This window comes from Wolffia australiana, chromosome 1 (genome assembly GCF_029677425.1).
Source record: "Wolffia australiana isolate 7733 chromosome 1, ASM2967742v1".
Taxonomy (NCBI): domain Eukaryota; kingdom Viridiplantae; phylum Streptophyta; class Magnoliopsida; order Alismatales; family Araceae; genus Wolffia; species Wolffia australiana.
Genome location: NC_135835.1, coordinates 2,029,217 through 2,050,910, shown reverse-complemented (window position 1 = coordinate 2,050,910; position 21,694 = coordinate 2,029,217). Strand labels below are relative to the sequence as shown.

Here is a 21,694-nt window from a genome sequence, read left to right as displayed (position 1 = left end):
AGCCACATAGAGAGAGAGAGGGCTTATTGTGAGTTGTGCCGGCTACTCCCTTTATCACATCCTTGCTGCAACTGATGCAGAGTCAGTGGAAAATATAGTGGGATGTAAAGTGATCAAGATTCCCTTGGCCCTCTTTTTAGCGACAAGTTCCGATGTATGTCTGAGCCCACAACTTTCTCACCGCACTCAGTCTCCCCCCCCCCCCCCCCCCCTCTCATCTTTCCCTCAGAGAAGCGTATATCTTTATGGACCAACGCGATTGAGGAGAGACTAGCCAACAGGAAACTTATAACTCCGGCGGCTAAGTCAAAACCATTGAATAAAATGATACACTCATTATGGTAGCAGCGGAAATCATTCGACAACTTGTACACAATACAGTGGGAGCAAGTCGCCTCTCCTCTTGAGTTGCGGCGGCTGTATGCAGACAGCAAGAGCGAGACGCAACCGCATTGACCACAATCTCATATAGAATCAAAACATAAATAAAATAAGATCGAAAATTACGAATCAGCGGCGCAAGCGATCTTCCACCAGCGCGGATTCCAAACGATCACCCCTCTGACCACGGCGAAAATGGCGGGCTCGAGGTAACCAACAGGCCTCTGGAGTCAGTCAGCTGGGGTAGCTGGAAGCTTTGGCTCGCCTTCCTGGGACTGAGCATCCGTGTCTGAAGATTGGCCCTCGCTTGTCGGATCTGGCGACTGAGATGGACCGGCGTCGGCGGCGGTGGCAACGGTGGCAGCGGAGGCGAAAGATGCCTCGAGCTGGGCTGGAGTGACAGCCGGGGTCTCCGGTGGCGCCTGAATTGCCTTCAACTGCTGCTCAATTAACTTGTTCATGCGGTCGAGCAGCTGCAACGCCTTCCTCTTCCCTCGGTCTGTGCCGTTCTTTGCTAATTCCTGCAAAGGACCCATCAAGCCATGCTCCTGCGCCTCGATCAGGTGTTGCTGCTGCTGCTCTCCCGAGCACAGATGAACAAGCACCGCCGTCGCGTTCTCTCGATTCCTCGGCGACCCGCTTCCGATCACCTCCACGAGCACCGGAATAGCCTTGGAAGCTCCAATTGCAGCCCGGCCTTCTTGGTGGCCTGCCAGGATCGCCATGATCGCCAAGGCCTCGTCCATCATCCCCGAAGACGGCTCCGTCAACAGCGCCATCAACGTTGACACAACTCCGGCCCTCACAGCCTTGCCCTTGTTTCCTTGGTATATGCACAGGTTGAACAATGCTGTGGCGGCATCTTTCTTCCCTCTTTGGCTCCCCTCGCCCAGCAGGGCGACGAGGGCCGGAATTGCCCCAGATGCGCCGATGGTCACCTTGTTCTCATCCACCACTGAGAGGCTGAACAGCGCCGCAGCCGCGTTCTCCCTTGCCTCCATGCTCCCCCTCTTGAGCACATGGACTATCCCAGTAACAGCACCCGGGCACATGATTATGGTCTTCTTGTTCTCCTCACAGATGGAGAGGTTGAGCAGGGCAGTGACGGCGTGCTCTTGTGTGCGGGGGTCTGCAGAGGGAAGCAAGCGGACCAGAAAGGGGATAGCGCCGGCCTGGGCAATGCAGACTCGGTTGTCGGCATTGCGCTTGGCGAGGAGCCGGAGCTCACCAGCAGCGGCTCGCTGGTCTTCTACGCTGTGGGAGGTCAGCTTATGAAGCAGAGCATCGATGTCCGGGTGGGTACTGGAACACAGCGCTTTTGGCTGAGAATTGACCGCCCTCTTTGGAGGGTCAACGCCATTGGCCTCACACCACTGAGCGATCAGGCTCCGTAGCACATAATTTGGCGTGAGGGAAGTGTTGGAGAGCGGCTGCTGTGTCTTTGGGCAAGTGTTGTGGCCAGCCCCCAACCATTTCTCAATGTAAGTCCGCTCATAAGTCTGCGTAAGAGTAAAAATTGATAAAATTCCCAGGAAAAAAGGTAAATCAATATAAATTAGGCATAGAGAGGAGTTTAAGAACCTGTCCTGTAGCCACAATCACAGGATCACACATTAGCTCCAAGGAAATTGGACATCGGAAGTCGTCGGGGATGATCGGAGAGCTGAACTTTGCATCAGAGGAGGTGGCTTTCAGGGGAAAGGGGGCGCCCATCTGCGGGTCATGAGTTAGAACATAGTCCTTGATCTTCTTCAACAACATTGATATTTTCTCTATCCTCTCCCCGGGATCACCGCCGCTACTCGTAACCATCTCATGTAGAGCAAGAGATTCCTGCTTGAGGTCAGAAATGGTGGTGAGCTGTAGCTTTTCAGCTAGTCTGCGGAGGATGTTTGGGTCTATGTCGGCGTTGCTTTCATAGGCAGATAAGAGCTCATTGTACAGATCGATGTCTGGTGTGTCCATTTGTTCCTTGGCTCTCTTAAACTGGGAATGAACCAGTTCGATCTGAACATGTGAAAAGAACGCGATCGAATGAGATGGAGATTTGATCCCGATAATGATCTTCAAGAAAGATTATCATACCTGTTCTTTGACCTCATCTGAGATTTCAAGCTTGTCCAAGGGAATATTCCCTAAAGCTTGCTCTAGCCGACTGGTCAACGATTGGAACTTTTTCAAGATCTCATCCTTTTCTAGGACCTGCAGGAGATCAAATTACACATGGCTAGAGAGAAAAGTGATTTCATTCAATTCCCTTATGGATTTTTGAGTTTCATTAATACGCGTAAAAGAAATAATTCAGACAAGAAAAATACAACGATCAGAAATCATAAACCAGAAATCATCCTTTTTCAGCGACAATGAAATAAACCTTTTTCTGTTGGGCTCAACAGGAAGATCGAATTTCAAGGGGGCAAAAGAACCGGCGAGCAGATAAACTTGTTTATGCTCCGGATCGTGAGAGGAAATTTCCCAACGAGAAGGGATCAACGATTGCTTGGTGGGGCAAGAATAATGGATCATTAGAATGGAAAAAAATTCATCGATCCATTGAATAAGATGGATTCGGTAAAGACACGAAAACATGACTCAAAATCCTCGAGCTTCAACAAAAATACAAAAAGTAAACAACTTTCGCAAGAACCACAGCACCAAAGAACCGAAAAATAGGGCCAGGTTGATAAGAGAGGCAAAACATAGAGAAATCATCATAGATTCAGGCATAAAAGCCGGGATTTTGTGATAAGCCCAAAAAAGAAGATGCAATGTTGTGGTATGGCGCTTACCAAACGGATCTTGCTTCCCTCGCTTCCGAATCTTAGAAGTTCCCTGGAAGAGGCCAGAGCAGCTAAAAGGGGGCGGAGGGTTTCCAAGGTCTCAGCGGGAATCGCATCCCCGCTCTCTCTGACCTCTTCGCACATCGGGGCCAACAGCTTAAGCCGTCGGGAGAGATTGCAAAATTGCTTCTTGAAAGCATTTCGGTAGTCGGGGATGGAAGAAACGTCGTCGACGATCTCGTTCAACGCCTGGATCAGACCCTTCTCGTCGATCTCCATACCCAAGCCGGCAGCTAGGCAGACTCGCATGCTAGACCATATAAGGCTTGAAATTTTATAAATATATATATAATTTGCCACTTATTTCCACAAAGGGGATGTAGCTCAAATGGTAGAGCGCTCGCTTTGCATGCGAGAGGCACGGGGTTCGATCCCCCGCATCTCCATTTTTATTTGCAAAATCCTTCTTCCCCGAACTCCTCCAGAAGTAAGCGCGTGGAAGTGGACAAATTGGATGTCTCTCTCTTGCATTTTTTTCAGCATCTATATTTAATTTATATAATGTTTTTTTCGAACTTGCATCCATAATAAATGTGCCGAAAAGGACGGATCGGATGTTTCCTTCATAAAATAGAAACTATTTTTATTTATACGCTAATGACACTGGATATAATGTAAGTTCTTAGCGTGCCCTGATTAAGGTAGGTTATCCCGTGCTTTGATTGTTTTTCTTTGAGGTAGGTAGTAGAATCATTCTTTTAGTAGAAACATTCTTCATTCAAAATGTAGAATGTTTATTCGCAAATTGACGTCCCCTAAAAATGATCGTCAAATTTATTAATGATGATCATTTTTTCTTCAGCGTAAACATAAATACGGATACGATCAATATTCGATTACAATGCTTCATGCAAATACAGACTTATGTTTAAACTGAATTAGATTCATTAACTAACTATGGTCATCCAGAATGTTATAAACAAAAAAATGATATGCATGCACATATAATCCATTTTTATTCATGCATATTATTGATGAATAAAATGTATTGATGAAATTATGATCAATGAGAGTTCACTACGCAAGTTCTTGTTGCGTTTTGTGGACATGATTGGTGATCTAAATCCAATACACTTAAACAGAAATAAAAGAAAAGTAACATATATCAAGACAATGGTCTCTAAAACTAAATGAAAACAATGATCAGCTTATCTTAATTCAAATTAAAAAGACTATCGTTTTGGTTCCTCAATTAAATCATCCAAACCTGTTTGGCCTCTCGATGTAACTAACTGACCTTCAGCATGTCAATCCTCTTTGTCTTCAACTCGATAAGAACCGCCACTACTTCAGGTTGATTAAATGATTTGTTCACCATTTCCATTGTTAGAGAGGGAAGGGCGCCTAAGGACAGAAGGATAAGGAGGGGGCACCCAAAGAAATGTTAGCATGGGCTTATTTAGTTTGGTGATTCCTCCATTTCATACTTGGTATTTTTTCCAGGAAAATGCTTGTAATTTAATTATATTCTCTGACGTCTAATAAATATTATAGTAGTTAATGACTCCATTACCCAAATTACTCTTTATAAGATAAGCTAATTAATTAACTGAATCAAACAAATAGATCAAGTAATAAATGATGGTTTTAACACACTCGATAGGCTTGATTTCCAACAAGTGACGTGACAAGCTACCAATCATACTACAAAGGTACGAGAGGTTCATGAACCCTTTTATGGAACATCCACATGACTTTGTGTATGGTTTAATATCAAACCCGTTTGATAATTCTAGTTAGAACTTGTGCATTGAGAAGTCATCCTAAAACTTGTTCTCTTGTATTCCTACTACCTTGTGATGTAAATATATGTGGTCGGCAAGCCAATCACACATTCCACATCTCATTCCATGTTCATAAATAGAACATATTCATTATAATGCACCTGCGATGCTTATAATGAAGTTCATGAATACATGATCAAACTTAGTGAATTATGATGAAATTATAATAGAGAGATCACTAGTCTTTAAGCGTGTATTTTTAATATTCCTATTTGAAGGATATGCGAGAAGGACATCGAAGTATCTGGATAGAATAACACTATCTAGCCTCACTCATATGATGAGTTTTGTTGGTCCTATAGCCATTAGTGTAGACACATTAATGATAGATTGTGGGTGCTTTTTAGTAGAAATAGTTCACTAAATTGATCCGTACGAATCCCTGAATTGTATTATACCAAACTGTTAATCAGGTTGATTGACGTCACGGTTGTGTAAGTGATCATCATGTAACACGACGTGCTCAAGTCGTCGCGTTGCACCACTGAAGTAGCTATGATGAGCAGAATGCGAAGTAGTTATAGATGCAAGCAAATTTTAAGGGGGAAAATCGAACGAGAGAACGCAGGGACCACTGACGCGGGACGAAGGGTAGGGGCGGCACCGGGGAATGTCGAGCCTTGTCCAGACTCCCCAATAATCCGGGGGATCAGTTCGAAGACCGACAGAATGGGATACGTTTCATCGTCGCTGATAGCTAACTAATCTGTTAACGCCAAGGAATATTCTATCTTGACACGATGGCTAATCCTATGTAGTCGACACAGGTATCTCACGGCATAGGAGCAGTCAAAACCCGGCACAAAACGAAGTAATCATGCTGCTATTGACTAAGGGGTGCGAGTTGAACATGGGGAGTGGAAGCGCAAGTTTGAGGGGAAGCTCGGGCGTCCGTGCATCCAAAGCGTAAGTCTAGAACCCCAGCTCTTTGAAGGCCCAAGTGAGAGACGAGCAAAGGATCAGGTGACCGTAGCGCGGGCGCAATCTTCAACGGGCGCAGCAGTCGGCGAGCAGAGGAGGAGACGCAGGAGTAGAAAAAATTTGCTAGTGTCGTGCGTTCACACCGTGCAGACTGCACGTGGAAGATTCAAAGAGGCAGTTCCGTTCTTCACCACGGGGGGAATCGAGGGATCGTGGCGGGTTCAGATGCGCAGCCCAAACTGAGGCGAGGCTCCAACGCTTCCACGAAATACCGGGACGCGGTATTGAGACTTCCGAGAGGTACCAGCCGTGCAACTGGCGACGACCAATTCCTGCATCTGCTGAGTTCCCTTTTGGCTCTGCCGTTGATGGAAGAGCAGCACCACCGATGTGAGAGAAGTGGCGAAGAAAAGAGGAAGGAATGAGAGAACCCGTTCTGAATACGTCGGGGGTGACAGCGGGCGGGAATTCCCGGTTCGATCCCTGGACGACGACAAAGGGGGGGGCTACGCTCCCGAGCCATCTGTCCGAAGGTCTTGTGCGTCGGAAATTTGTTCTGAGGCAGGGGAGGGTCTGAACGTGGGATCCTAGGGAAGAAACGAGGAGGAAGAAAGAAGTGGGGATAGGAGAAGGTGGAGGTGGAAACGGATGCTAACCAGGGAGAGTTCTTCTAGTAGATGATGGTGGTGGGAATGGGAGCAGACGGGAAAGTGAATACGAGGGAGAGGGGAAAGAAGGAGTTGAAGACCGGGAACCCTAAAGAAACTCAAGAAAAAAAAAACTACTGGTATTTTCCATTCACGATAGACAGGTCTGTCTCAACATGATGGCCTCCCCCTCCCCTTTATAGCGAAAAGATAAAGAGAAGGGGGGGGGGGGGGAAGAAGCGTAGTGGGCTTCCCCCCCCTCTAAAGGGACCTTCATGGGGGGGAGAAGGTGGAGGTGGAAACGGATGCTAACCAGGGGGTCTCAAGGAGAGTTCTTCTGGTAGATGATGGTGGTGGGAATGGGAGCAGACGGGAAAGTGAATACGAGGGAGAGGGGAAAGGAGGAGTTGAAGACCGGGAAACTCAAGAAAAAAAAAAGTATTGGTATTTTCCATTCACGATAGACATGTCTGTCTCTACATGATGGCCTCCCCCTCCCCGTTATAGTGAAAAGATAAAGAGGGGGGGGGGGGGGGGGGGGGGGGGGGGGCAAAGGTGCCCTAATGGGCCTTCTTTAGAAGGAGGGGGGGGGGGGAGAAGCTTAGTGGGCTTTCCCCCCTCTAAAGGGACCTTCATGGGGGGGGAACAAAAGAAGTCCAGCATGGCTTCTCCCCCCCCTTAAAGGTGTGACAGAACATAGTAAAGAAAATGATACAAACTCTAGGGGGGGTGGGGAGGCTGTACACACGCAGGTGTGGTCTCCCCCGCAGTCTGTGATGACAAAAATAAAATAACGACATAAAACAGAGCCCGTAAAACCGTGAGGGGCCCCCATATGATAATAAAGCAGCACGAACACGAGAAAACAACATGGTGGAGACGTGGTTTTGAAACCTGGTAGTGAAAGCCCGGGTTCATCACATCGGTCCGGGCCTCGCGACGAGGTTGATGACGAGTCGGGGCATGTTTGATGGCATGGTCCTTCATCAGATCATTAGACCTAAGACACCAAAGACATATTGTGGATGGACGGTTGTATATTGACTATGACCAACGAGTCTCTAATCATGGGATTCTAAATGGTCTTAGTTAGGGTGCATCAAGAAGTACACGAAGACAATTGAGTGGTCAAGATTGGATTGCCCACCCTCGTCATAAGAGGTAATAACTCAAGGAGGACAATGCGATGAAGTCCTTGGCCAAGGCAGTAAAATATCAGAGAAGAGTTCTCCGATGATTTCTAAATGCATCATAACTAACTCTGATGACTGATTAGGATTTGACAATAGAACATAATCTAAGTCATCCTAGGAGCATCCAATGGATGAGGAATTATACGCACACGATATTTGATGATGAACAAGTTTCACGAGTGAGTCGATACACACTCCTTTATATTTTCTAGAACACGAGGTGTAGCTTGGCACCCCACGTGTTGGAGACTCAACCTATCAATTGGGTTAAATCGATCCGACATTAATTAATCTCTATTATGATATAGTTAATTAATTTGGAAGGCCAGTAAAGGTTATTGGGCCACTGGAGTCATTAACTAGACTGATACATGGGCCTATAGAGTCATGCGCAAATGATCTTTTGGACGTCGAAAGATATACTTAAGTTTTGGGGGTTTTTCTAAAAAATACCGACTTAGTATAAATAGGGGATGCCCTGAAAAAAATTCACCTAGGCCAGAATTGTTCAGGGGCCTTACCCTTCTTCACCCTTCTCCCATGCACCCTCTCTATGTCCGATGCGGTTGGGACGGTGTAACGACGACGATGGAACCAGAATGGGGTTCGTCAATGAGGAGGATATCTGACGTGCCGAGGATCGCATCGATACATCTAGAGGCTTCACATTTGAGTAGCTCGACTTGTCTCACTCTGGAATCCAAGAAATCATGGATGCGATCCATGAAAAGGTACTTTGTTTCATGGTTTTATTGATGTCGTACCATTTCACTGAAGTCTTCCACAATGGAATGTATTGATTTCTTCATCCATGTAAAGGCCTCTTGAACCCAACACCTTGGTCTATGACTTCATCGCATCATCTTCCTTTATTTTGTCTTGTATTTTAATGATACTTTATGGCACCAGGTACATGAATTTGGTCTTCATATCTCTTAACCCTAGAGAATTATCTGGTATATCTTATGATGCCCTAAAGTCGGTTTGGAAGTGATATATCCACCTAGATATTGAATTCAAATTAATATAAAATCACATTTAAGGAAAATTAAAGTAAGACAAATGAATGTCAATGAATTGAAAAACTAATGTAAAATTTAGAGTAATATAAGTAACACAATAACTGAAATTTACACCCAAATAGCTTTTTTATAAGAATTCTCAAACATGTATTTACATTTTTATACTCCATTGAAACTTATTGTCAATGGTACATGGAAAGATTCGAAATAAGCTTGTTTAATGGCTCCTGTCCTGATAGCTATAATGAATGCACGAATCAATGATAACAGATCTTAGTGCTACATAGTGCCAAACCACTATATAATCTAATAGAATTATCATATCTGGTGCATTACGGATATCAATAATAGTAACATATATTATGAATGGATACCAGTATAGATTTATATGATGATGCTATTTGGTGTCAACCCATTACATCAGCAGGAAAAGAAGAGAAAAATTTGGACATAGTCAGTGTTCACCACAACTGTTCCATTCTATTTATGTTTAATCTTTTCCCCGGTGAAACAATAGCTTTTGGTTTTGTGTGTCATATTACCTTCGTAATAATGACATGGAGGAATACCAGAGTTTATCATTGAATGTTGACAGATCTTCTCTATTTTCATTGATGTGGGCAGTGTGATACCCGTCATGTGGTATCTGAGCAAATCTGATCGAAATAGAGAGGGGATAAACAGCCACAAAATATCTTGTAACAATGATTGGCTTCTTGAAGTTTAACTACTCATATTGGGCCATGATGATGGAGTTATTCTGTTGTCTAATATGCTCTTAGGATCAGTGTCGAGGAAGAAAGATCAGCATGCATTTTCAACTATTCTTCAATAAATCCAAAGGAATCTCTTAGCAGGTTGGAACCAAGAAAATTGCAAAGGATACATTCGGAGATTTTGTGCAGTAAGAAGGACATAGATCAAGCGAAAAACATTATCTAATCCATGATAAAGCAGTATGAAAAATATTTATGGTTAAAATATGATAAATTTTTGATAGAAAATTCTTGGAATTCATGACTAAGTATGGAAGCCTTGGTGAATTCATTAAAGAAATGTTCATCATCACCCAATTCCTCTGTACTATGGTGAGAATTTTGATTCTATTACGACATCCACTAAGGAGTTCACCAACGTTGACATCATGAACTTGGAGGAAGCAGTTGGATCTCTCAAAGTTCAAGAGGACTAGATGATGTATCGTAAAGTCAAAATATAGGAGCAAGTTATTGAGGCTAAGGCGGTGGGGAAGACTGAGAAGTATGATGAATACTGTTCTGGTGGGAGAAGACATGGTCATGGTAGAGGTTGTGTCAAGACAAAGGAATAGGATATCATGGAAGAAGAGTGGAGGTAGATAATGAAGAGTAGAATCATGACAAATCCAATGTTAGATGTTACAATTTTAACAAAATTAGAAATTATATATGAGCATTGCAGACACAAGGAGGAGAAGACCCACATTACTGATGCTGAAGGCAAGGAATCATCTTCACTCCTTGTGGCAATTGCTGAAGATCTTGCTAAGATGGTTCTTCTTGGAGTCCATGAGCCATAGTTGGAAGATGGGATGTGGTATCTAGATATTTGATCAAGAAATAATTTGACAAGATAGATGCTGATTTCAGGAGATAGGCGGATTTTAAGCTCTTTCTATGATGTGTGGATGTAGATATATGATAACACAATAATTATAATATTAATGTCATCAATTTTATATATTTATTTGCAATAAAATGATCAGATATTTTTATTACCATGGCTAAAGGATTAATCTATCTTTTGAATGACATTGTTATTTTTACGAATTTTTTGGTATTTTATGGAACTATTAGATATCATATTATTTTTTGGTAAACAAAATAGCTTTTTTGTCAGAATACATACATTCATAATTTAACGACGTTAAATTCATGACTATAATTTCTATGTCAGAGTATATTTATTAGAGCATTCTGATTTTATACCCAAATATGTTAGTTTTTAAAAGTTGGAATATATATATTTTAAAGATTATTAAGTACTCTGGGAATGCAGTATGGGATCAATGTGAAGACATGAAATCTGATGGCTGAGAAATATTTATAAAGTGATGTAGGGGTTCTGGGCTGAAGTCTTTAGGGTAGATTTCTCTCTCTTTCTCTCTCTCTCTCTCTCTCTCTCTCTTTCTCTCTTATCTATCCATGAATACCCTCACCTCTAGAAATAGATCCCTCCTCAATACATATAAATATCATCTTCCAATTGGCTCTACTCTAGTAGGCTGAATAAAATAAAATGATTTCTAGGTCCACAAAGTTTTATTTTGCCTGTATTTTATTTAAGTTAAATGATGAAAGAGAAGTGGAGGGGCTCCTATGATGTGGAAAATTGCTTTGATCTTGAAATCGTCTTCTCCTTATGTTCATGTCATCATCTTCTTCTAGATGCCCATCAATTCTTTGGCACACATCCAAATCTACCCATGTATTTCTATCCATCAGATTATGTTCATCACATTTATACATATTATCCATCATTATTTAATTTACTTGTCATAGTTATATATTATTTCTATTTCAATAAATTCATAATGATGTATATACATCACTTATATGATCATTAATTTTCACCCTTCTCATGTCATTTTATTTTTAATTTAGAAATATCTACTAATAACCCCTTTTTACCATTTTAAAAGACATTAGATCCTAGTATCTGTTCCCCATGAAAACAAACTGTTCTTGTCACTAATAGTCAAATTAGTTTGAGAGTTTCAAGGTTGATGATTTTTTATTGATTTAATAAAATAAAAATAATATTTAAATACCTTAATTTTGAGTTCATCAGTCTAAAACATATATTCATGGAAGAGGGAGTACTTTCCTGGGGTGTGTCGAGATGAAGCATTTTCTAGGTGTTGGATAATGTTGTGGATTCCAGTTCTTACATCCAAAATTTGATGAATAAAGGCTCTCTCTTTGATATATTTGGAAAGAGAGAGGCTCCAAGTGAAGGTAGAAAAAACTAGAGAGGATGTCTTCTTGCTGAAGCTAATACAAATGGTGACTTCTAAGGCTGTTAATTGTAAATCATATCTGACTTGAAAGTAGCACATGAAATATAAACGTTTGAGTTTCTAGTCTTTGACAAACTCATCTCAAGAGACAGCCTTGGAAGTCACCATTTGTATTAGCCTCAGCAAGAAAACATCCTCTCTAGTTTTTTGCTGAAGTTAATACAAATGGTGACTTCTAAGGCTGTTAATAGTAAAGGAACTTCCTCAGCTTGAAATCTCAAAAAATTATCAAATTGAATTTCGGGATGATATTATGAAATTTCTGGACTGTTTGGTATTTGTATAGGATTTCTGATATCATATTTATAGATAAAGAAAATTTCATGGATAGTTTTTGGTAATTTTATAGTTCTATAACATCAAATTCGTAATAAAATAATTTGAAAAGTTGACGTTAATTTTTAAAAGAGGAATTTTTAAAAGACGTTAATTTTTAAAATAATTTAAAATAATTTGAATAATTTTAGGACTTTGTGACATTAATTTTTAAAAGAGGAAACTTTTGTAATTTAGAGTATATTTTATCAATTAAGAAATAAATATTTTTGGAATGTGTAAAGATGCTTTTTTTACTTTTCCACTTTTTTTAAATTTCATGCCATTCTGGGAATCCGCCACATGGATCAAGGATGAGAGAAAATAAGATCAACCATTATGATTCAATTTCAGATCACAATATCTAAAAATTTAGGAGTTTTGGGCTGAAAATTTAAGGTTTTCCTAGTATTTTGCATCTCGATCGAAACATACCCTGTGATTTATAAATAGGCTCTTTGATCAATGTTATAATCGTCTTAGAATTTCTCCCACTTAATTATGCTTAGCGAAAGAAAGTAACTTCAAGATCCATCAAGTTTTTGGTTTTGATTATTGATTGAAGTAGAAAAGTGAAAGAGAAGTGCAAAGTCTCTTGCAATGTTTTATCATGAGCTTGATTCTGGGAGAATAAAATGATGGACTCTGAGCCTTCTTGTGATTTGTCATCTTATTCTCATCATAGTCCACCAATTCAATTACATCAATTTACATATACCCGTCTTGATGCATCTCATCCATACACATCATTTTTCTCTATTTTACTGTTATTGTCATTCACCGCACCAACTTATTCTATTCACCTATTAGTTATTACTTAAACTGTCTTTGTGTTATTTGTATATAAATCATCTCATCCTTAAGTCATCATATAAAAGACTTTTTAAACTTAGATTTTCGGTTCCGTGTGGAGAGGACTCTTGTTCATATCTTACAGGTCAAATTCTTTTATGAGTCACTATTTATAAAAGAAGTTAGTGAACTCACCTTAAAAAAAAATTAATCCGAAACTTGAGGTCATTCATAGTTTGAGACATTTTTTAGTCTGGTCCCATGTCTTATCGTTTGGGTCATCCAAAACTCTCCAGAACAATCTCATCTGAGAAAAGTCTCATCTACGAGCTGTCTCATACGAGAATCATCTTTATAATCTCAAAAATAGGGTTTTAACTCATTACTGGTAACTTTGAGGTCATTCAATAAAAATATAAACAAGGTATCAATTAATAAACTTAGCTAGTGATGAGTATGGATTGTCTCTACATGGAACAACGATTAATGATTTAATATTCTTCATATTGTGATTATTGAAGTGATATGATATATATACTAAATATGAAATCAACTGAAGAGAAAATACAAGACTAGGTAGTGATAGTTGGTTGTGAGGAGTAGGTAGTGATAATTTGGGTTTTCGAAGAGTATGCGAGAGTGAATTAATAATGACGCAAAGAGTGATGGGAATGGGGTAGATAATGAGCCAAATACAACAAATGAGAAGTAATTTAATGGTCAAAGGATGATGTGAAGGCGGTAAGATGTGATTTGGAGAACATATGGTGGTGTTGAAATGATGAGACATGTAGTGAAAGCTTACTAGGTGATAATTCAGATTTTGGGGTAATTAGTGATGAGCTAACTTCACTAATTAGTGTCGTTGGTTTATCCGAATTAAAACAACAAAAATTTATAATAACCTTACTAGCGTAGGGAGAGTAAGGGTCGATCCACAGGGAGCAAGGGTTTTTTTCTTAGGAATTTGTGCTTTAGTTATGTATTTTTTGATAATTTTAGAGGTAGGTTTACTACATATGAAGATAAATAACTAATTAAATAAAAATATATAACAAAGAAAAATAAAATATTATTATAATATTATAATAATATTAATAGGCAGAAAATAATTTTTTGGTATTTTTTAGGAGTATTTGAAAGCTAAAACAAAATAGGAAATGAAACAGTTTGGCGCTCTGGACTTAGTCAAAATTTGGCCAAGTCCGGATGCCAAATGGGGAAGGTGCCTTGGTGGAGGAGAGAGAAACAATGGACTGTACTAAAATCACTCTAGAATGAGTTATAGAACAAATTTTAGAGCGTGGTTGGATGCACTGGAACTGTCTGGATATTGGCTAGCTGATCCAAGACTAACCAAAAGACAAAAGACGAACAGAAAAGAATGAAAAAGGAGAAATAAGAAGGTAACCTCTTTGTCACACCCGCTAAGGTCCAAGGGACTTCTTCTTCTCCTTTCCACCAGCTTCTTCAGCCCTGGATGCTTCCTGCTCAGCCTGGCACTCACTGAGGTGAATGGATCTATGACTCAATTGCACTTAGGCCACCAAACATTACTTTGGATTGAATCACAAGATGAATTTTACAATAGGGTGAAGGGGTTTATATAGGGAGAGAGAGCAAAGGAGAGCCATTGGATTTTTAATACAATGGATGGCCAGATATTCTTTTTAGGGTCATGATCCATGTCTATTATGGTCCTCCAATCAGCATTCAGACCTTTGAAATACCCCCTGGACGTTCAAGGCTTCTTTCCTTAATTAGCATTAAAGGTGCTATCTTTAAGTCTCCACCCTTGGATGTTTTGTGGATTGAATGGCTGGATCTTCTTCTATGGCTTGGATCCACGTCCAAGGTTGTCCTCCAATCATCATTTAAGCCCCTGAAATATTCATAAATAATCATGACTGGACCTTCCCCTTGCCCTCCTTTCTTTGGCCCAACATGCCTCTCATAGTGGGCTTAGTGGAGCTTCCTTAGTGGGCCTTTAGACTAGAGCCAACTGTCTTGCTTTGGGCCTTCTTTCTTGGCCCAGGGTTGTGGCTGAGCCTGCTCCTCTGGTCCAAATAGCTTCCTCTTCATTTAATTATCCCCTTTATTCATGAAAGTTTCACCTAATTCCTGCATCTTCCACATAAACTAAGAAGAGAGTGAGATTCATTCCACTTAACTCATTGAGTTAAGTGGGGTTAGTCCCACAAATGATAATAATTAACTCCAAATTAGAAAAAGGTGATTTTGTTCCATGATGTTTCACAACTTAACATAAATGTTGATAATATATCCAGATAAAGATAAAGAAGTAGATAAATTAGCTGAAATTGCACATATATATTACTATCATTTTGGATTTATCACTAGGCTATAGACGGGGTTGAGAAAGAAAAAAAATGCAAAGCGCAGATGCCTATCATAAATCCTTGCATTCCACCAGGATCACGGTGATTCATGAGTGTAGGTAAGCTTCCCCTCTTCTTTGTTGCTTCTTTTATTACATCCAGGCACCAATAACACACTTGATAGATATCAAAAACTATCATTTAGTCAGTCCTCATGAGTAGGAAGCAACTTTAAGGATGCTTTTGACACTAATCCACAACTCTATTCAAATATAAGAGGGTGTTAATGGAAAGAGGAGGGGAAGACAAAGTACTCTTGAAAGTTTCAGCTCAATCGGAACTCTGGATCATCAGATATTGTGCTTTGCATTAGGAGAAATCCTAGCTGGCCATTTTTCTCTCTCCTTGGCATCGGCGCCAACACTTCCTTTTTTCCCATTTTTAGTTAAGGCTTAAATTTACAAAGAATAATCATAGACATGATCTCCACATTTTAGGCAATCACGTGTTAAAAAATGCCACATGTACATGCAGCATAAAAGACAAAAAATGCATTTTCTTCACTCTTGTTCAGTCATTATGTGATGACGCATCACCACGCGCCTGGTGACTTTATTTTTCTCTTCCTTTATTTATTAATGAATGAACACTGACATGTGTCATTCACTTCAGAAAGTGGAAAATTTTCCCCTATGATTGCCTGACATGACACGCGTTTCAGTGTACCACGTTCGGATTTAAATCCCCTCTTTATCAATCGTGGTGGTACACGTGTGCACCATGCGTACCATTGCACTATTTTACTTTTCTTTCAAGATTTTTTTTGTTCTTTATCTGCAAATCAAATTTATGGAGATTTAAATTATATAATTTTTTAACTTGTCAATATTGCCTCCCGTGCACCTTTGCACAATGATTAGCTGCACTAATCATTGCAGATACACATGATTGGATGCCATTAGATGAATCAGATGCCAACACGTAGTGGCTAGTGTAATTCTATACAAATAGAGAATTACAAATAATTATGAAAAATTACCAGATAAAATCCTGAAATTATGTATTATATCTTATTAGACTCCATTGCAGCTTCATTAATTGCTCGTTTTATACATTTCTTCGATAGGAATTAAAAAATCTGTGGTTCATTTCAAATTTTCACCATATGATAGCACATTAGTATCATGATGCATTTCATTGAGGATTATTGGGACTATGATATAATGCAATCATCAATTGACATTAATAAGACATTAACAACTTTCACATAGGATAATTCATCTCATAATAGTATTAAGAGAAATCCAAGATTTTTTATCTATTAATTAAGTGTAGGAATATGAAATATATGTTAATATTATAGAAAACAATAAGAAACCGAGAGCTACCTGTTTACTGTATGGGATATCAGTCAAGCTACCACCTGTTTTTCTGTTATCAAAATAAAAAATCCTTCGGAAAATTACATGCCATGTGTACTGCAAAAAAAATAAAGATTCAACATGGCTATTCTTATAAAATCACCCCAGCTGGTTTAGAACAGCCACTTAGGAAGAACCCTTCAAAATTGATCCCAAACACTCAAGAATTTGGCTATTTCACCTAACAAAGGATGTTGCCATGCGAACCACAGTCATGGCCTTGGTTTTAGGAAAATACATAAACCAAGACCTATACCCCGAGTCCTATCCGTTCTCAAATTGATCTTGAGAAAGGTCAAAGTCAATAGAGTAAGTAAAAATGATATTAAAAGATAACTCTAATCTTCTGGTAATGGACTGAATGAAAAATTTTACATGATCTTTCAGTATGAGGAACAGTATGTGATAACAACAATATTTTTTCCATTTTTAAAAATATAACGTTCTCATTTTAAGGGTTGTCATTATATCTTGTCCCCTTTGGCTGTAGTCATTCCTTCCTAGATATCCTTGACTCCACATAGTTGTCACCCTGCGTCCAACTAATCATCACTTAAATTTCACCAATATTCAATTGCAAGAATCATAAACATGTATCCTATTTATGATTCTGAAATTAGGAAAAATAATTATATTTTATGGATATAAATAGAGAAGCAGAGAGAAATTAAGGGAGGAACATAGAGGAGAGAACATTAAAAAAGAGATAGAAAGACAAAGACTGAAATAAAAAGAAAGATATAAAGAGAGAAATACAAAGAGAGAAAGGGGTGAAGATAGGAAGTTAAAGAGATTTGGGGAAAAAAGATAGGGGCACAAGAGACACAGAAGCAAAGTTTGGTAAGACAATGGTGCTCCCTTAGTGGTGTTGCTTTGGGAAACTGCCATTGTGCCATGGCTCGTTGGAAGAAGGCCTTAGAGAGAGAGAGAGAGAGATGGAGAGACAGACAGAGAGAGAGAGATGGAGAGACAGACACAGAGAGAGAGAGAGAGAGAGAGAGAGAGAGAGAGAGAGAGAGAGAGAGAGAGAGAGAGAGAGAGAGAAAAAAAGAGAGAGAGAGAGAGAGAGAGAGAGAGAAAGAGAGAGAGAGAGAGAGAGAGAGAGAGAGAGAGAGAGAGAGAGAGAGAGAGAGAGAGAGAGAGAGAGAGAGAGAGAGAGAGAGAGAGAGAGAGAGAGAGAGAGAGAGAGAGAGAGAGAGAGAGAGAGAGAGAGAGAGAGAGAGAGAGAGAGAGAGAGAGAGAGAGAGAGAGAGAGAGAGAGAGAGAGAGAGAGAGAGAGAGAGAGAGAGAGAGAGAGAGAGAGAGAGAGAGAGAGAGAGAGAGAGAGAGAGAGAGAGAGAGAGAGAGAGAGAGAGAGAGAGAGAGAGAGAGAGAGAGAGAGAGAGAGAGAGAGAGAGAGAGAGAGAGAGAGAGAGAGAGAGAGAGAGAGAGAGAGAGAGAGAGAGAGAGAGAGAGAGAGAGAGAGAGAGAGAGAGAGAGAGAGAGAGAGAGAGAGAGAGAGAGAGAGAGAGAGAGAGAGAGAGAGGGAAAGAGAGGGGGAGAGAGAGAGAGAGAGAAAGAGAGAGAGAGAGCGTGAGAGAGTGAGGGAGAGAGAGAGAGAGAGAGAGAGAGAGAGAGAGAGAGAGAGAGTGAGGGAGGGAGAGAGAGATAGATAGATAGATAGATAGAGAGAGAGGGAGGGAGAGAGAGAGAGAGAGGGAGAGGGAGAGAGGGAGAGAGAGAGAGAGAGAGGGAGAGAGGGAGAGGGAGAGGGAGAGAGGGAGAGAGAGAGGGAGAGAGGGCGAGGGAGAGAGGGCGAGGGATAGAGGGAGAGGGAGAGAGAGAGAGGGAGAGAGGAAGAGAGGGAGAGAGAGAAAGAAAGAGAGAGAGGGAGAGAAAGAGGGAGAGAGGGAGAAGGAGAGAGAGAGGCAGAGAGGGAGAGGGAGAGAGAGATAGGGACATAGGGAGAGGGAGAGGGAGAGAGGGAGAGATAGATAGATAGATAAAGGGAGAGAGATATATATAGATTGATAGAGAGAGAGGGAATGAGAGAGAAAGGGAGAGGGAGAGGGAGAGGGAAAGAGGGCGAGGGAGAGGGAGAGAGGGAGAGGGAAAGAGGGAGAGGGAGAGAGGGAGGAGAGAGGGAGAGAGAGTGAAAGAGAGAGGGAGAGATAGATAGATAGATATATATATAGAGAGAGGGAGAGAGAGGGAAAGGGAGAGAGGGAGATGGAGCGGGCGACATGGAGAGGGAGGCAGGGAGAGGGAGACAAGGAGAGGGATAGAGGGAGAGGGAGAGAGAGGGAAGTCTGAAGGAAAGAGATTCATGGAGGCAGAGCGAGGACATGAAAAAAAGAGAATGACCTTGAGAGGGAGAAATAGTAAACGAGAGGATGTGGGAGAGAGAGCAAATGAGAGAACAAGAAAGAGAGAGAGATAGTAGGAGAGAGAGCATGTGATGTAGTACGATCGGCCGGGATCGATCGGCTCGTATTACGCCACAAGAATTCGATGAATAATTTCGTGAATGATATGAATATATGACGATGAAGAAAACGTCGAATGAACAAGACTCGGTCGTTTACAAGCAGGGAAGAAGACTTTGCCGATCAAGGGGAAGATATTGACCCTAGATCAAACTCCCAATGACCCTCTTGACCGACTAGACGACTACGAGGTAAGGGGTGTGTGACGGCCCTAAGATGTTCGGTGTTCAAATCAACGAATATCCTTTCAACCACAAAAATAAGATCCTATCTCTCGACGAATGTGGCTAACCCTATCCGTAGATTATATTGAAAGAGGGCATCGGACGAGATAGGGGAAGACGACACTGAAGGCAGTAATAATACTGGGAATGACGGAGGGGAGACGAGAGGGTACCTTGTATGTCGATAGTCCACGGCGTGGGAAATGGTGTCTCGACGTAGTCAAAGGCGATGGGAGATTCCGCGTGTGTGAGGCACAACAAGGGCGGAGGATGGGGTTCTTGGCTTGTAATCACCCCAAGAATGCCTCTAGATGGTGGCTCGTGTTGATTCTTGAATTTCTTGCGCAGTAGTTAATCAGGAACGCCAAGAAGGTGACAATTTCTTGCAGCCTTGATCGTTCTTGAGCGGCAGTAGATGAAGAATGCCAAGAAGGTGGTGGTTTCTTGAAACCTTGGGGTTCTTGAGCGGTAGTTGATCAAGAACGCCAAGAGGGTGGCGGTTTCTTGAAATCTTGGTGGTTCTTGGTGGATGGCGATGGCGGCGGCGGACGACTGCGGCGGGGGGGACGATAGCCTCCAAGAAGAGGGTTCTTGAAAATAACCACCCAAGAAGTCTGTGATAGAGGGGCGTTTCTTGATCTTCTTGGATGGATCTTGGAGGAGGTCGATGGTGGTGGCGGACGACGGCGACGGCGGGGATGATAACCTCCAAGAAGAGGTTTCTTGGACGTTTCTTGGGGACTAACAACCCAAGATTCCCAAGGAGAGGGCGTTCTTGGAGGAGGTTGGTGAAATCTTGGGGAGGAACAACGGCGACGCATACCTGGAGTGATCTCGACGGTGACGGTTGACGATGCTTCTCCCTTGGTAACGCTTTCTTGAATCCTTGAGACCCTTTGGAGTGATCTCGACGGAGGGCTTCTTGGCTTCAAGAAGGGAGGATTTCTTGAATCTTTTAGCTTCTTCGGAGTGATCTCGACGAAGACGTTGAACGCGTTCCCACGGAGTGGTCTCGACGTGGGGGACGCGGGCTCTACTCCACGGAGTGGTCTCGACGTGGGGGGGAATAGCCAATTCCCTCTACTCTACTCACTACGATAGGTGGAGACAAGAGTTGTAAAAATTCTTTCAACAAATGACTCAAATGTTCCTTGGGCATGCTATCCCCTTATATAGTGAGGATAGGTGCCAAGTGAACGTGGGGAGAGGATGAACCGTCGCGAGACGTGGTTCGGCCTCTCCTTACAATTTGAAAATAAAATCGAAATTTCAAAAGTAAAGATGAAGGCAAGGCCCAATATTGGCCTAGTCCATGAAATCCAAAGACACAAGCAAAACATAAACAAACACAAGGGAAGATAGAGATGCTTACGCGGGGTACTTGAACCCCGGGTGGCGAGCGTCGACGCGAGCTGCTCGGCGTGGCTGATGTCGTCCTGTCGTGCCGTCTCCAGGATGGTCCTCCATCAGCATGCCAAATAGAAGACAGAAAGCAAGAGCAAGTGATCGAAAGATGGATCGATCTGCTCGTATTACAGCACAGTAGAAAATAAACGTTGTAAACAATATGAAATGATGATATGCTAGTGTAAGAAAATCAATGAAAAGTATTTCCATAGGACTGTTGAGTTTGAAAGATCAATCAAAGTTCCAGAGTTTGACCTGTCAAAGTCAGAATCCCAACGTCCCAATTAGACTCCCAACGTACCAAGTACCCTAGGACGTCCATGTCCCCTGCTGTTAGGACTAGCCGTATCACAAGAAATCGTGCCTCTCGATGATAAGTGGCTATTCCTATTGCAATAACTCACTCCTAGGCAGTAGAACACATACAAGGACAGGAGTGAAAGAAATAACTTGACTACGAGGAAGGGGAAAATGATGGAACCTGGAGGTGTCAAAGTCTATGACGATGTCATCCTTGGGCGTGTACTTACGTGGTTGCACGGGTGAGTGTGCACAAGGGGAAGATCAGGCTGGCAGTGCAGACGAGCACGCAGAGTGTGGCGGCACTCAGGGCGATCCGGGCGCATACAGGGGCGAGATGTGTGCGCCGGCGCTGAGTGCTTGGGGTCAGGCGATCAATCGCGGTGGCGCTGGTTGCACGGTGAGCGGGGGTGATTGGACCGCGCGGTGAGTGCCGACAGGTGGTGAGAGAGAGTGCGCAAGGACATGCATGCAGGCATTTGCGTGCTCGGCTCATGGGCGAGTGCGGACGCGCTCACAGGTGCACACGCCAGAGCGGGCGCACGGGTCAGCGCAGATGCACACCGGGGCACGCTTGGTGGGCGG

General features: G+C 41.9%; 1 protein-coding gene and 1 non-coding gene across 2 annotated transcripts; one reads left to right on the top strand and one right to left on the bottom strand.

Moving 5' to 3' along the window:
- Positions 1-315: 315 nt before the first annotated feature.
- On the bottom strand, positions 316-3,485 carry LOC144701094 (U-box domain-containing protein 12-like). The gene is made up of 4 exons (XM_078572793.1): positions 3,171-3,485; positions 2,467-2,583; positions 1,963-2,388; positions 316-1,880 (listed from the first exon to the last, which is right to left on the bottom strand). Exons 1-4 carry the CDS (start codon positions 3,468-3,470, stop codon positions 612-614), a joined length of 2,112 nt encoding a protein of 703 aa, XP_078428919.1. The 5' UTR covers positions 3,471-3,485; the 3' UTR covers positions 316-611.
- A 49-nt stretch (positions 3,486-3,534) lies between these two features.
- Positions 3,535-3,607, top strand: TRNAA-UGC (transfer RNA alanine (anticodon UGC)). The gene has a single exon. It is a non-coding gene; the product is annotated as a tRNA-Ala (tRNA).
- Positions 3,608-21,694: the final 18,087 nt, after the last annotated feature.